The sequence below is a fragment of the Patella vulgata genome, chromosome 9, assembly GCF_932274485.2.
Source record: "Patella vulgata chromosome 9, xgPatVulg1.2, whole genome shotgun sequence".
Taxonomy (NCBI): domain Eukaryota; kingdom Metazoa; phylum Mollusca; class Gastropoda; family Patellidae; genus Patella; species Patella vulgata.
In genome coordinates, this window is record NC_065887.2 from 18,213,632 (window position 1) to 18,230,844 (window position 17,213).

The 17,213-nt window shown below is 34.2% G+C and overlaps 1 protein-coding gene across 6 annotated transcripts in view; it reads left to right on the forward strand.

Annotated features, from left to right (window-relative positions):
- LOC126831974 (uncharacterized) overlaps nt 1-17,213 on the forward strand; it is a 101,459-nt gene that overhangs the window by 77,105 nt on the left and 7,141 nt on the right. For 5 of the 6 annotated variants that reach the window (XM_050562633.2, XM_050562634.2, XM_050562637.2 and 2 more), the window contains 8 exons: nt 666-814; nt 7,056-7,146; nt 7,855-7,944; nt 9,379-9,558; nt 10,142-10,261; nt 11,144-11,200; nt 12,525-12,641; nt 14,100-16,217. In XM_050562633.2, the coding sequence (XP_050418590.2) occupies nt 666-814; nt 7,056-7,146; nt 7,855-7,944; nt 9,379-9,558; nt 10,142-10,261; nt 11,144-11,200; nt 12,525-12,641; nt 14,100-16,217 (2,922 nt within the window). The remainder of the gene's footprint in view (nt 1-665; nt 815-7,055; nt 7,147-7,854; nt 7,945-9,378; nt 9,559-10,141; nt 10,262-11,143; nt 11,201-12,524; nt 12,642-14,099; nt 16,218-17,213) is intronic. The other variant, XM_050562635.2, reaches the window with a different exon arrangement.

Here is a 17,213-nt window from a genome sequence, read left to right on the forward strand (position 1 = left end):
CTTTGTTTTATTAGCAAATATCAAATGAAAAATCGTAAAATCTGAGATTTTTGTGTTTGTTAATTTTCCTCTAATTAATGTGCTGGTGTCCAATTGGTAAATTTGCCTTTTATGTTTGAGAACATTCAGTTGTGTAATCTTTTATGTAATGGTTGTGTCATTTCCGACAGAGACATTTATGGTTCTTTTTTTTTTCCTTTTTTTTTTTCCAACAGAGTTAATTCATTGGGTCTCACGAAATTTTGGTTCATGAACATCACAAGTTCTTTGTCCTTTAATGCATATCTTTGCTTATTTTAAAACTTGCTGATGGTGTAGCCACAAGGTCTTCCATTTTGAATATTTATGAGATGTAAGTTGGTACAACTATGTATTTGGAAAATAAATTATCCAAACATAAAAATGCTACTCCATATTGATATAAAGAACTTGAGGGAGTGAAATCATATTTGTAGGACTGCGATTCCTTGCAAAATTAAGATTGGAGCTCTAAGACCAGAACATCTTATACAATTTTTCATAGATTTAGGAAGTCTATATGTAACTGACAATTTGGGTTGGAAGCTTACTTTTTCATTTGTTTATTGCATTTTTGCATATTTCAGTTTACAATAGTATAACATCGATTTTATTATAATATTAATAAATGTGATTGTTTATTGCAGCGTGAGCCGAGAGAGGGCAGCATCGAGATGAAGGAGGTGGAACGGGAAAGGATGTTACGACTGGAAGCGGAACAGCGTCTTAGGGACACAAGGCTGGAGAGTGACGCATGTAGGGCCAGGTTAAAAGCTTTACAAGAAGAGTTTACACGGTAAGAAGAATTAACTTTGTTGTTATTGAAAAATAAGAAAAAAATCCAGTTCGAATGCACCTTGAACTCATGGTCATGTATGTCATTCTGAGATGATGGCATTGTTCACTTGACCTGATCACCACTGACAGAATTAGAATTCTTGTGAGCAGACAGAATGAGTTAATCCGCTTGGGAATGCTGCAATATGTCTTGCTAAATTACATGTGATCAAGTATTGTAATCCTGTTATCACGCAATATGCATTTAGGAATTGTTGCGTTTACATTGTGTTTCTAATCAAAACTTTGTATCAAGAACCTGCTTTTACCTGAAGCAAAAATTACCCAAAGTTTATTGCTTTCATTTGGAAACAATTAATTCCTACATCTTGTGCAAATTTTTCAATAATCTCTCTCTAACTTTCCCTTATTCCCTTTTTTTGCATGGCAATTTCACTTGACTCTTTGGTTTAGAATCGAAAAAATGGGTTTGAAATTGTATTTAAGGTCAGGTTTTGATGAATATTCATGATTTTAAGTTGGAAGGATAACATAACAGAGTTATAGTTACAGTGAAATATAGTGCAGATAGTTGAATTTTTACTAGTATGCTACTTCCAGTTTGTGTATCTCATGATTTCTATGGTGAACCTCATACATACTTTTAAACAAGAGGCTCCATCTGTGGTAGAAAGCGTTCAACCCAACGAGAATTTGGGAAAAAGTTAGAGCTCTTCAAAGAGACAAGAATTACCCATAGAGTCAATTTGGAAATTAATGGAGTACTGTGGAGTCTGTGGTCATAAATACACAAAAGAGATTGCAGTATTCATTTTTTTGATACTACACGGTAGTCCCAGTGTGAACTCAACCTCAGTATAGTGAACTTATATCAAGAATAACCGGTACTGAAGAAATAGTCCAACTACATTCTATCTACTATTTTCTGTTCATCATTGACTATGTCGGGACTTGTTAACGTCCTGGGAGAATTATTATAACGAAAGTTATATTAAGATAACTTAATGAAGGACTGTATGGGATAAACCAAAAGATCAGCAATGGTGGTTTATAGAATGTGGTCTTACTGTAGATTAGGTTTTAAGTATAATTCTAATAACAAAAGAAGCATAGAGTGACCAACTTGATGCCAGCTTAAACCAGACTTTTATTTGCACCTATAGAACTTTGCTGAATCATTTTCAGTTCCCAAAGCATCTCGTTCAACAATCTTTTGAGTGAAAATATTTTGCTCAATGAAAAAAACATTAATTTTCCTCTACCATATAATCATTGAGAACGAATACTGACTGCAACAAGTGTTACCAGAAAACTATTAACAGATCATCTAGCTGATCGAGTGAAAATCCTCTAAAATCTGGGATTGTATAGAAATGGTATTAAATAAGATCTTGGTGTATAGAAGTGATTTATAGCTATACAGGATGATTAGTCATGGGATTTCCTTCCTGCCCCTGTTTTATATCACTTTTAATACACCATGTTCAACCCATTAATCAACATACCAAATACACTGAAATAACAAATTACTAATAATATAACAATTTCTTGATTTATTAGAATTAGAACTACAAATTGTGATACAAAATTATTTTGTGAATGCATTCACTTTTAGTGCAAATGACCTCATTTGACCTTTGACCCAGAATATCTCGATAACGCCCCAATGGCAGACTGATTACCACTCTGCGTCGTTGGGTCTGGTTTTGTGCCCATTGGATGGACCACCTCCGCACTGAGCCTCCGGTCTATTCTATTCTGTTTATTCTGTTCCACATTTGATATATCGTTTCATATTCACGGATTAATTTAATAGTTGTTGGAAATTAAGGATTTATCATTAAAGATACATTATGGGAGATTCGATAACGAGTTGGCAGTTCTCACTATAATAGTTAAAAACTAGATAATGTAAAGGCAATTAGCTGAAAATTTCATTCAAATTGATCCACTATTAACCGAGAACAAAGCGATTGAATTTCCGCCTAGCCTTGATCATCATTACTAAAGTCAGTATGATAAACAGCATAGTCTTGATTATCCATTTAATCGTTAAATCGTGAAGGAAAGTTGTGCAGTAAATCTGCTCACAATCCACTAAAGATCGCAGGCCTAAAGAAAGACAGATTTAGCTCTTGCATAATGTATGTTTAATTAATTGTTTTAAATATGAGTTGTGATTTTGTTCCCTTTCAAGGGTACTGTTTTCTTGGGTAATACCATATACTGTGTCTTTAGTTTGAATGGCTTCTGTTCTTTAATTGTTAATTAGTTTATTGTTGAATGTTTGTATATAATCCTCTGTGTAACAGGTATGATATTGTATCATTGCTTGATAATAACCTCATTGAAACGTTGCAGTTAGTAAACCTAGTGAATGTTATCCATAAAGCTGTCTGTTATTATATATATCGCTTTCACTAATGCCCTTTAAAGATAATATTTAGGTCATATCCTGTTTTCAGACACAGAGATCATTAGGACAAAACGCAACCTCATTTCCGAAATGTGGAACATCACTAGAAAAGAATAATGGTACAAATTTAGAAATATCCATGTTGAAAACATGTTTCCTGCCAACAATAATTGAATTTTATTTGTCAGAATTGATTGCATTTAATCTGTCAATTATAGATTAAAAACCACTGACATAACATTCTAGGGCAAACAAAGTTTTTACGCTTGTCTTTTAGAGTTACACGATATAATTAACTACGAAATTGATTAATCGCTTGTCATTATGTAATTTTGCTACCAATTGAAATTTGATTTAATGATTTGTAGGCTCTTGAAATCACTAAAACCATTTTTGAAAGTGAACATGAAAAAAGGAATGAGTTTTTGATCAATAGAAGATGTTGAAATGTACTTTGTGTGAAAAACTACAATTACCAGAGCATTTAAATCCATGGCGCCAATAGTAACCCCATGAAATTAGCAGTACTTGCTGGAAATAATTTCCTGTTCCAACAGTCAAGAATTAAGTGGAAAAATTGATTTTTTGCTTCTTGTCCAGTTGAAGTTAATTAGAGATCTCCTTGCAGACGTCTTACTTTGAAGTTTTGAAATGGAACAATTCCTGTAGACCTTTTTTGGGCACGAAAAAACCCAAAATAGTCAAAAAATAGATCAAATGCCTGTCATTATCTAACCATGCATCAATTTACTTTGAGAAAAAATGTCACTACTCAAGACATAAATGTCTAGAAGTTACTTTGATTTGCGTAAAAGAATTAACCCTTAAGCTTTTTATCAGTCCAAATTCATTGACACTTCTGTCACCATTATTCAAACTATGATTTAAAAGAAGCGTTTTGTTTAGTTATTCTTTCATGCATCCTCAAGAAACTATTTAATGATGGACTTTTGGAAAGACTTTGAAAGTGAATTCTGTGAAACGTTCCACTGATTGACCAATTAAAAGGAGTGTGGTACCTAAAAGAAATTCACACCAACCATTATTTATTAGTTTCTGAGAGTTTTATTTATGGTTTCTAAAGTTTTTCAAGCTTGTATCTCAGTTTTACTCGAAGAGATAAAAACTTAAATAGTTTGGATTTGCTATGTTTTGGCTATGTAGTTACACATCCAGGATATTCAAATAGAATTCTATCGAAGATCTAAAATAAATCAATTAATCCATTGCTGAGATGTAGATTTCAAGGTCTATTTGAGAGTCATACACATTATAGCCTGTGTCGGTTTTCAAGGAGTTCACTGTTCATGTGACGCATTTGCAAAATGTTTTGTTGTATACTTCATTTTGTAATTTTTTTTACCTCTTTCTTAATTCATTAGTACTCTTGTGTCTGATCAGATTTAAAATAAGCTGTTAGAATTCTGAAGAAATTCTGAAAAAATGTGTCTTTTGAAATTAGATAATATGTTTACTTAGCTTATAAACAATACCTCAGAAAATTGATTTTGAATCCGATTTTTTTGTTGCCTGAGGCAAGAAGAAATTTTTTTTAATTCTTTCCAATTACAATATTGCAGTATTAAATAAAAATCTGTTCTAATCTTACTGAGAATAGAAACTAAGCACCATTGAACCTGGGACATTAAAAACGTACAAACCTGAAATACAATGGGGTGAAAACAGTGAAATATAGGTAATAGTTACCGGTATACATATGGACTCCTGTATGTTAGAGCTACCGACTCCTTAATGAGATCCTAAATAATTTATGTGACCTTAATGGTACCCTCACTTATAGAGATTTACATAAAAACCTTTTGATTGGTCAATAATTGTGAAGTAGTCTCAAATTGTTCATTGTGAAAAACTTCTGCTCGCCAAAATAACCGATTTGATCTCGTATGTTTGACAGTCCCAGATACAGTATGACGGAATGAAGGAATCGCCATTTTGAATGATCATGTGATAAGAACCAGTGTGCAATATCATTGGAGCATTTACTGTAAAGAGCTAAAGAATACAAAACAATTAGAATTTGATGTGTTGGGGGATCACATGGCTAAGTAGGTAAGACGCTGGCTCGCTAGCCTGGAGGTTGGGTGTTCGATCCCTGCATTGACCGAGAAAGTTCATCCAGATTTTCCGGTGTGATTTCCCCTTGTCAGTGATGCAGAAAGGAGGGTCTGACAAGGACAGCTGTCTAGTCATTCGGATGGGACAAAAAAACGAGGTCCCGTGTACACATGGCGTGCACGTAAAAGATCCCTTGGCAGTTGGAATTCGATATAAGAGTAGGCCGTATCGCCGCTGCCCGGGCAAAATTTCCCTCATAGCACACTGTATGGCGTATGCCCGTCTTCATTAGCCCAGTTTAGGAGCAGAACAGTAAGACGTTAAACCCCATTTCATCATTTCATTTCATTTTGCAATTTAATTTGAAACAGGTTAAAAGATCATATGTATTACTATGCAACTTGCCGCCAGTGATTGCAGTTGCCATGCGAAATTCAGTGTGGATCAAATTTGATAAACGAAAATAAAAGTTCTCGACTACTTTCCTTTGATATTAAAGATTGATGATATGGATAAGGATACCATTTATTATAGTTTTTGAACTGTTTTTGTCAAAGCCTATATATATGTTACATGTTCCTATCTTAATGGCGTTAAAACTACATGCAACTGATAATAAAGATAGCATATACAAAATTCTCAAAATAGAATGAGACAACATTTCAAACTACCATTTTTATTACACATTACTCGGTGCCGAGATAAGAGAGGGAAAAGAGAGTTTGTTTGAACATTAAGATAACTGATAGGAAAGACACGAATATTGGTTTGAACTAAGCCAAACAGTGTAAATCTAATTTATCAGTCAGATATATGATATAAAGGGTCAAATGATGTGACCCCTTTCCCCATAATCAGCAAAAATATCATGTAGAAAGATATGAATTGCCGCTATGCTGTTATTCCGAGTATATTCCTGCTACTCCTGGGAGAGGGGATCAATAAAGAACATTTGTAAATATAAACCTAACCTTGGTGGATCTGTTTAAATTGAGAAAGCACTTTAAATCTTTTCCACATTCTTCTTGTCAATTTAAAGATGAAAAATAAATTCTTGTTCACACTGTGAACAATGTTGACAACATGACTATATCAATAAATGATAAATTGGTTCGCTAAAGCTGTTAATTATTGCATCGTATCCTATAATAGTCAAATAAAATTTGTTTTACAGCAGCTTTATAGTTTTATGCTCTTAGTTTTTCGCTTACCACTTTTATAAATGTAATTCTCTTCAGATCGTTTACCATAGAACTTAAATATATTCGCAAAAATTCAGTTTTTGGATAATCACACATTTCCTGTGAGATTACATTCTTTTCTCCTGATTCCTGTATCCATTTGTCCGCTTTGTAAACATTCTACAGATCAGTATTTTTGAGATTTATTTTTCCAAACTTTCCAATCTTGTAATTAAAAGCTGTAAAAAATTTTGAGTATTTTTTTTTTTAAACTTGTTGGATTTGTTTGTCTAATCCCTGTCACTGAAAACGCTCTAAAGGTTGAAATTCTAGAGATCTTGGCTTGTCCTAAGGCTGAATACTAATTTAGACTTACAAAGCAATTTTTTTGTAAAATTACTCTCCATGTGTCATTGAAACATTTTTAAATGTACCAACTTTAATATCTGAAATTATGAAAATGTACAACAGTGGTAACATGTTATCCATAAAATTTTTGTGTTAAAAAATAATAATACCAAATTTTTGAATTTATGTCTTTATTTTTATACCTTTTTTATTTATAGAATGGAAGAAACAGTACAAAGTATGTTACAATATAAGACAAAGATAGAACAATTAAAACAAGAAAAAACTAACCTGGCCTCAACATATGAGGTGAGTCATCTGTATATTTCAATGACATTTAGGCCACAATAATTTAAATTTCTGTTCTTCGGGTACACCTATAGAAATCTCCATCTTATTTCTTCATGGAAAAATCCTATTTGAAATCCAAAAGTACATGGTTGCATTGTTCAAATTTTTAAGTTTTTAAATTTTAAACGCAACATTTTTCACATAATTCAAGTTGCTATGTATCAAGACAACGAACAACAGAAAATTAAACTGGTTTGGATTTAGAACAGTTTGTACACCTAATCAGTTAAACTTAAAGCTTCCTAACCATTTGTATTAAATGGGTGATATAAAGATTATTCTTGCACTTTCCATTATCATGAGTATCAGTGATATATCTGTTAATTTATACTTCAATTAGCACCTGGCTTAATCCACAACTTAATCTCACTTATTCCACAAAATAACATTATTTATACATGTACCTTTTATTAAAATGTTAATCCAAGGTGTTGGGTACACAAGACAACCTAGCAAAACTAACTGAAACCATTTTTATACAAACATCATCTGATGTTTTGATGGTGAATTTTGATTTCTGTGATGTTTTTATCAATTATCCATCATCTCAGCTGTTATAAATGATCAGTATTATGACTTTCTGGCCATAAAGTCTACATTAAATATTTGGGGGAACTGTATAGCCAACTAAAGATAAAAATGTGGAAATGCTTTCTTCCATTTCAGTCAAGTATTCAGAAACATCGAAACCACATCAGCAAGTTGGAACGAGAAAATATCATGTTGTTGAATCAAGTTAAAAAGCTAGAATCTCAGGTATAATATTCTGACTTGTTTTTCAATTAAATGATAAACTTCATTTCTCTCTCCCCTAAATGGAAAAATAATATTAATAGAGAATAGTGAAGTGGGATCAGGTGTTCTTTAAAAGAATCACCCTACTACCATAAAAAATGACCGGCAACAGCTCTTTTTATACGTCCACATTCATAATGTGAACGTATTATGCCGTCGCCCCTGTCTGTGTGTGTGTGTGTGTGTATGTATGTATGTGTGTGTGTGTGTGTGTGTGTGTGTGTGTGTCTGTGGTTCGCCTACAGGGCGCAATTCTTCATGGATTTTCTTCAAACTTGGTATACTTATTCCTTATACCCCAAGGAAGATCCCTATTGTTTTTGGTGCATGCCCGACCCCCCGGGGCAGAGCCACGCCCATTTCTAGTATTTGTTTGTTTGTCGTCTACAGGCCACATTTCTTAACTAATAATCTTGAAACTTTGCATACACATTCTTTGTACCCTAAGGAACATCCCTATCGTTTGGGGTGCATGCCCAACCCCCAGGGGCAGAGCCACGCCCATTTTCTTTTCGTGTGTCTTTGTGTCGCCTACAGGGCGCAATTCTTACTGGATTTTCTTCAAACTTGGTATACTTATTCCTTATACCCCAAGGAAGATCCCTATTGTTTTTGGTGCATGCCCGACCCCCAGGGGCAGAGCCACGCCCATTTCTAGTTATTCTTTAAGTGGCATTTAGCGATCAGGGAACAAATTAACAGAACACAGTTTTTATGGGATACAATCACTAGTTTATTCTAAAAGCACGACGTTTCCACAAGTATTCTCTTATCGTTATCAATCAAGCAAAAAAAAACAAAAAAAAAACGTCATGCTTTTAGAATAAAGACATCGATTGTTTTAAAATAAAAATTGTGTTCTGTTAATGTGAACGAAATGTTATACTGATAGCAGTCCTACAACCCAGTTTTATTTCACAGACCCTCAATGCAAACTGGACCATATCAAACAAAACAGGAATGTGGACGTATATTGCTGCGTTAGCGATGCTCTTGTTGACATAACCTGCCAGTTCACATGAGAACTTAAAAATGAAACAGTATACAATCTTATGAGATTGAATAAAATATTGTATTAACAAGACCATAAAAATATTGTATTGACAAGACCATAGAACACTGATAGAAATACTGGGTTGACTAGTCCATAGAAATACTGTGTTGATGAGACAGTAAAAAAAAAATGATAGCAATTTTGTATAGACTATAGACTGTAAAAAATGTTGAAAACTGCTTTTACAATAATATTGTTATACAAACGTTTTATCTCTACTTGGAAACATAGTTATTATTGTCATTATTGTGAATAATTTACTATTAAACAATTGTCAACATATTCATATTATCACTACATCTGTTACCCTATACCGTACTTACTTTAATAATATTTTACAGTTGAATACCAAATCCGAAGGTGGTAGTCTAGATAAATCCAAATTGCTGATGGAAAGATTAAAGATACTGGAAGCAGAGAATTCTGGACTGGTTTTAGAAAACGAACAACAACGTCAACAATATGAGAAATGCCTGGATGAAATAGCCAATCAGGTTGTACAAGCTCTTCTTGCCCAAAAGGTAAGTTTGGACGTTTTAATAGGTTGGCATTTATTAGAGAGTTTAATACTATTTAATTTGTTTTATTTATTGATCTGTAATATATTAAATGTAAATGCGCATTAGAATATTAAGCTAGACATCCAGATTATTAGATGTGATGTACAAGAATGACATGTCTAAATATTTAACTCCAAATGTACAACAGTGATACATGATCTTTGGTTTTCAAGAGTGTGAAAAGTTCAGATTTTATAGGCTTTAGTGAGAAGTGGAATTCTCTTTAAACATAGATTAGTGAGGAGTAGAATTAATACTCTTGTAATAGACATTTCAGATTTAAACAAAAATAATGAATAGTAAGACTAACTGAAATAGGGTATTATTAGAAGGGATTGAAGGATATTGTGAGAAGTGGAAGGAACTTTCTTGTAAAAAAGAGTGTTACACAGTAAAGACGTTTCAAAATCAAAGGGATTTATTGAGGTGTGGAATCCTCTCGTAAAATTGAAAGGATTTAGTGATCAGGAGAGTAGAATACTCTTCAAAGCTTAAAGTATTAACAATGTTGAATATTTATCAAGCGGTTGTACATTTTTTCCAGTCTTTACGTGAGGAATGTACCAAACTACAAGGACGAGTTCAGGACTTAGAACTACAGAATCAACAGTTACGAACAATGTTCCAGAAGCGTATTCGCTATGCATCAGATTCTCATTTACAGGTAAATTTATATATATTCTAATTTACAGGTAAATTTATATATATTCTAATTTGATAAGAGGTTTACAGTGATAAAACTGGTCCAATATTTGCTTGTTGCAAAGTATTTTTTTATGTGCTCTTTTATAGACCATCAGGGGAGTTGGGTGACCTGTCATTGAGTCCAGTGACATACTTTCTATTCCCAGGTTGTACATCACCTGTCCAACCTCACAGGTTATCTCTGGGTGTTCTGGTTTTCTCCCACTGCTAAAGACCTCGAGCAAGCAAATTAATGAAGTAAAATTTAACCATATGTTAGTCTCGAAATGACCTAGTTTGTGTGGAGTGTCCGTTAAACTACATTTCTCTCTCTCTCTTTCATATAGCATCAAATAAAAATTAAAGAAAATTTTGCAGGGTTTCTTTTTAAAAAGCAACATGTGCCTTAACAATATTTGTAATAACAATGAAAATTTTCACCAAGAACTGCACAACAGAATGGATTATTCTGATGAAATGTTAGAGCAAAGGGTGTTGATGTATCAAGGGAGATAACTCCATTCTAAAACCCACTTTTCAGGGAGAATTCTTCACTTTGACATTAAACTTTTTCACTTGTAATAAAATTACTAGTAGCAGTAATATAACATGTCTGCTACAAATTATTGATATTTTATTGAAAGAATATAATTTTACAAACTAGTAACTGTTGTGTTGCAATCTGTATTCTAATTGGAAATATTGAGTTATTTTAATAGCATTTGAGAGCTTAAATCCACACTTTTATCGTTTATAGATATGAGTTGACAACAGGTGGCATCCAATATCATATTTTATGACCATGTTGCCATTTAATATGCATATGAAATTGAATAAATAATGAGATTATAATTCATTTCAGAAATCCTCGCCTCACAGTTCTGACTCGAGTAAACACTCCAGTATTGTTGGTAGTATGGTATGTATCTATTTCTAGAAATAAACTATTTTATGCTTTCCATGTTGAGTAGAAAAAGACTTGTTTTATTTTCTGTATGTTTAACAGCATGATTTTTACATTGTTAGAAATTACACATTTTCAACACCCTGTTACGTTGTAGTACTATTCACACTTGAATCATTAGTAGATCTTATTCTATACAAGAAGACATTAACAATCATTTTATTAATGCATAATTAGGTTAAAAACCTTTTTTTTCTTACATTAGAAAATTCCATTCCATTTTCTGATGATAATTTTAGAATAATTATACCTTTATGAGGTTTAAACCAAATATTATCAAAATAAAATTTTTTGAGAAAGATTGTGTATACATAGCACTGTCACCTTTGTTCACAGTTTATTCCCACCATTAATATTGTCGTGTTCATTATTTGAAATCTCATCTGATTGATTTATAGATCTTCTTTATAAATTCTAAAGTAGTGACGAAATTATCTTTCATTGAAAGTGAGTAGAACAGTGCTTGTAAGCCTGATCTCACTGATACATGGCCAGGGCAGTGCAGGAAATCCTTGTAGAAATCAAAATAAATATAATCCCCGAACAACAAATTGGACTTGATTGTGTTTTTAGCTAAAACCCGTCAACAAATAGTACCTTGCTTGAAATGCATCCTGTATTAAACACACAGTCTTTAGGACCGTCGCAGAATTTTAGCATTTGCATCCAAGCAATACCTCGTAGATAGATCTGCTCCGATGCAGTAACAAAATGTTGACATTTAATTTATCATTTTCTATCCGCTGTGTTGTTCAACTCACCCACCCAGAAATTTTCCCCGGACAGCAATTGAATTCCACCTGTCACAATTTGTTTTACATGGACACCAACGTGTATACATGCAGGGCTTTGGTTTTTATTCCCATCCAAACAACTAGAGGCTTTTCCTTGCCAGGCTCTCTGTCTTGCAGCACTGACTAGGAGAAACCATGCTGGAACATCCTGAGGAACTTTCTAGGCCAACACTAGAATGGAACCACATATGTCCTGGTTAGCGAGTTAGCCCTTTACTCACTAAGTCGCTGTGACTCCCTGGTACAACTACGAAATGATTTGTACTTTGGATTATGCGTTTTGAAAATTATTTTTGTAATGACAAATGTATAAGATGTTAATAATGCATAATATTAGTAATTTGCTACAGCTGGAGCTATCGTATAAACTGACGCAGAAAAATGTCTGAACACAAAATGAAGAAGATCTATAATTTAATCAGATAAATCACAAATCACTTCACATTTAATTCACTTTGTTTGTTTTTTTTTTACATTTAAATTAGATGCCACTTCATTTGTCGTCCTATTATTACCAGCCTTGTCAAATGACCCAACATCCAGGGGAGATAACTCATGAAAACTACCTGACTGGATCCTTACAAAGCATGAATAGTGATTATGTAGGCTTTATTTAATATTATTTTGCCTTAGTGTAGTATTATATTTTTATCTGTAAAGCTATGAAAGATTAATTTGGCTGAAATATTTAGATAATTGTCAGTGATTAACAGCATTAAGTATTGGAGATATCAGAGAGTCAGGCACCCCCTGTTCATCTCAAATAGTCAGGTTCCTATTTGTCAGGGGGTGACATTTGTAGGACTGAGAAGGAAAGTGTACCTAGTCTTTTAGATGAGATGATAAAATGAATTACATCGCTCGTTGAATGTAGTCCAGGGAAAATTGTATTCCTTTACAATTTGCATTAGTCACCAAAAAAAACAAACAACTTAGATTTAAGCTTAAGGCCATGTAAAAGGCCATATGAAAAGTCATTTTGTCCAGTTGTGATCTTTTGACAAAATAAAAAGACAAATATTAAAAAAAAAACCAGAATATTTCTTTTGTGTGGCCTAAACATATCTCTTAATCAGGACTGCATCTTGAGTAAGATATAAAAAAAAATGTCCTTGGTAAAAAGTGTGACTTTTTTATGATCAGATATTCTGATAAGTTGTCTTTTATTGCATCTGTATATTTAATAAGATACAAGTAGTGATAAGTGTGATAATATCACAATCTGGCAATGATCTACTATTTGTAGAAAATAAATACTAATCTTTATGTTAACTCCATATATGTGATGAATTGGTTTCAACAGGATTAACTACCGTAGTTTAAATATTTGTATTAAGTTATTAAAGTTATAGGGGAGCCACATGTGTGACTCAGTGATTAAGACAATTTGCTAACCTAGAGATCCTGTGTTCAATACAGGTGTTGAGACTGTTGGCCGGGAAAGTTCATCAGGGTTCCCCCTTGTCTGTGGTGTAGGTCGGTGAGGGCCTGACAATGAAGAATGTGTAGTTGTTCGGAAGGGACAGAAAACAGGGGTCCTGTGTATTCATTGGTATGCATGTAAAAGAACCATTGACATTTGGAATTCTAAATAACCACATTTCATTTTATTTTTTTTAAGTTGTAGAGTTAACTATGGTAGTTGACATTTTCTGATGGCTTCAATGTTAATAAATTAATAAATTGCTGTTTGAGAATTTTAAATCATTTCCGAGAAACTAATCTAGCCAAGTGTTGAACCGTAGTAAAATTTTAAAATTAACACACTTATATGGATTTACTACTTATGAATTTTATTAACATGCTACATTTAAATACACATACAGTATCGTTATCAAGCAAATTATTGATATGTGTATTGAAACGTAGCATGTTAATAAAATCCAGAAGTAGTATATCCATATAAGTGTGTTAATTTTAGTGAAATCTATTTTTATATGTCTTTTAAGGATTAAATAAAATTTTAGTCTGTCAGAATTATAAGTAAATGTGCAATTGTCAATACCATTTGTGATGGTGGTTTTCTTCTTTAGTAAAAATATTTATTGATATTTTTTCAGAGTTTTGATGAAAGTTTTGGTCAGCCTCAGATGAGTTCTCCACCTCCATGGTTACGTGATAAACTAGAAGAGAAGCTACGTGAGACTGGCTATCATCAGGATGGTGAACAATTGACAAAAATAGAGACAGAATTCCCTGCAACAAACTCTAGTCCTAAAATAAAACATATCAACGTTTTTGATCGAGGTTATGGGTCTTGGGGAAGGACGCCTCCTAAACCACAACGAAAAGGTAAAGCTGCTAATCGTAAATCACCGAGAAATTCCTTACAAAGTATGTCTCCAGGTGCTAACAGTGTCTCCACGAATCAGACATTCAATAACTCAACGGAGAACAGTACGGAATCCTCATCTTCTGGAATAACTAACAGTACTCCGCAATTGTCAAACATCAAAATGGGTTCATCTCATTTTCTGGCCTCGCGATCCAACTCTAATTCTCCCAAACCCAAACAACCCTTCCGCAGCCAGTATTTCTACGACTACAGTGATGAAGATAGCGATTGTCGACCTATGACAAAAGATGTCAGCTCTTCTTCCACGGTTTCTCTCAACGAATTATTGGACAGCAGTCTGGAGGGGGCCGATCTCCCAACAGATGAAGATTTCTATTCGGACTGGTCCCCAAGTTGTTTGTCTCCAAAGCCATTGCCAACTGACCTAAGTGCCATGAAAACTATGCAAAATTTTATGTTCCCCTCTCCGATGAAAAATGCAGGGACAACCAACTCAAGTATTAAACAAACTTCTGAGAGCAGTAGAAAAAATAGTTTGTCATCTCAAGCCACCAGTATTACCTCGATACCACAATTGACGGCTGTATCCTCTACATCCTTGACAACGTGTAGCAAAACAGCAGTGATACCAAATAAAGTAGATCTCGCGCTAAACAGTACATCATCACAAACTAGCTTGAGTGCTACACCAGTGTCTCCCTCTGTAACAACTACCTCACAATCGCATGGTAACAAACAAGTTGTCTCCATATATGGTTATACGAATGGGGCTAGTCCCAAGCCCTCTCGACCAGACAACCTCATCCTGGTACCGAGAGAAAAAACTTTCATATTAAATAGCCTGAGTAGCTCTAGTTCCGAGGAGAATAAAACTTTATCGTCATCTAGTCCACATTCAGTGTCTGACAAATCTGTGGCTTCTCAAACAGTCTCCCCAACTAGGAAAGTTTCCCCCATTGAAAAACGATTATCTCCAAAATCAAAACATTACGTTGAGATTCAAGTGAAAAAACCTTTGGATACAAAGAAAAAATCGGCCGTGGAATCCAGCAATAAAAGCAAAGTAGCGGCTATTGTGCCAACTCCTAGAAGTCCAAAAAAGTCTCCTCCCCCTGTTCCCAAAAAGCCTGCGCGAACTAACCAGAATTCAGCTAAGCCTTTAGAACCTAAAAAAATCAGTCAAAAGAACAATGTTGATAGGTCCCCTAGTAAGAAGTTACAAGGAATTGTGAACCCTATTGTGAATCCTATCGTTAATTCTGTGATTATGGACCCTACAAATAATAACTTTCCGGTTTTAGATATAGGCTTCGGTCCAAAATGGCCGGCGCCAGAGACTAATATAGATAGTGTTAGAGTTGAGAGATCAGGTAGTCGTGACGATGGCTATTCAACCATGTCTAGTGATATTCAACCAGAAGCTATGGAAAAATATAACGATGCAGCAATCAGTAAAAAAGATGGTGCCCCGAAGGGAGCTGATGTGAAGCATGACCCATTGTCTGATCCCGATTCTGCCATGGAGAACTCCTCACATAGTACGACAGAACTACAAAATTCAACTCATAGCCTCTCTTCTCAAGTCTCAACTTCTAGCGGAGAAAATCTTCTCAGTCCCGGTAATAAAGTGCGTGAAATGAGAAAAGTCTTCGAGGAAGACACACAAACTATTAAAAGTGCTAAAAAGACTGGACAACCTGTGATACAATCCCCTCTCAGTCCAAAGCTCAAGTTTTTTCAGGCGACCGAAAGTCGTAGTTTAGAAAATTTAAAAGCTGAAAAGTTAGAGGAGTCACCAGAACTGACAGCTAAAACATCTTGGAATTATCATAGTTTTGCTGAAACAAAATACACCCAGATTAACAGATACTCAGATAATCAAGTAGGTGCTTTATTTTTAGCTTAATTTTTCAACATTCATAAAGGGCTTCTCAAACTATGGCTCACCTTTGTGTTGCAAGGGCTACAACTGTGTCTTTATTTTTGTCACTTTATTTAAGTGCACATATGTCTCTCAACCATGCTCTTGTACCCTTTGCTAAATTATTCTAAATAATATATGCCATATTGTATGTAATAAACGCTCATAAGCTTAAATTCTGATTATAAACTAATGGGTGCTATGCATCAAAATCTGCCCAAACATCGGGTTAGTAGGGGTTTGAGATCCTGGGCTACTCAATACTAAAGTGTGTTATCTCATCTGATATTTATCTTCTTTCAATCATTCCATCAATATGGAAATAATATTTTTGGTCCTTTATGACTATTGTAAAGACTACAATTGGAATTCAGCTTTTTTAAGACAAATATTATATGGATCATCACCATGAGACACTTTACAGTTTTTGTCTGTTCACCTTTACCAATGTGTACACACCTTTTGCAGTAAAATTATAGAACAGAAATATTAGCTACCTACAGAATGATGCACAAGATCTTCATTTTCCCTAGAACAGCCTTGACAAACACACCCATGGCTTTTGGGGGGTTGGATGACCGAATGGGTAGCACATACGCGCGGTATCATAAAGCCTGTCATTGAGTCAACTGCCGTGGTTTCGAATCCCCTGTTGTACCTGACAAGGAATAGGGTCGCCTGTCCAACCTCGTGGGTTTTCTCCGGGTCCTCCGGTTTCGTCCCACTGCTAAAGACCCATACGCGCAAGCAAATTATTGAAATAAAATTAAACCATATGTTAGTCCCGAAATGACCTAGTTTGTGTCGAGTGGACGTTAAACCCCATTTCTCTCTCTCTCCCATGGCTTTTGTACATAAGAAGATGTATTTATAAAAATAAATTGGTTATGGGAATTTGTATAGACAATATTATCCCAACATTAATTTCTTTATTTTGTAAAAATAAATTGGTCAAGG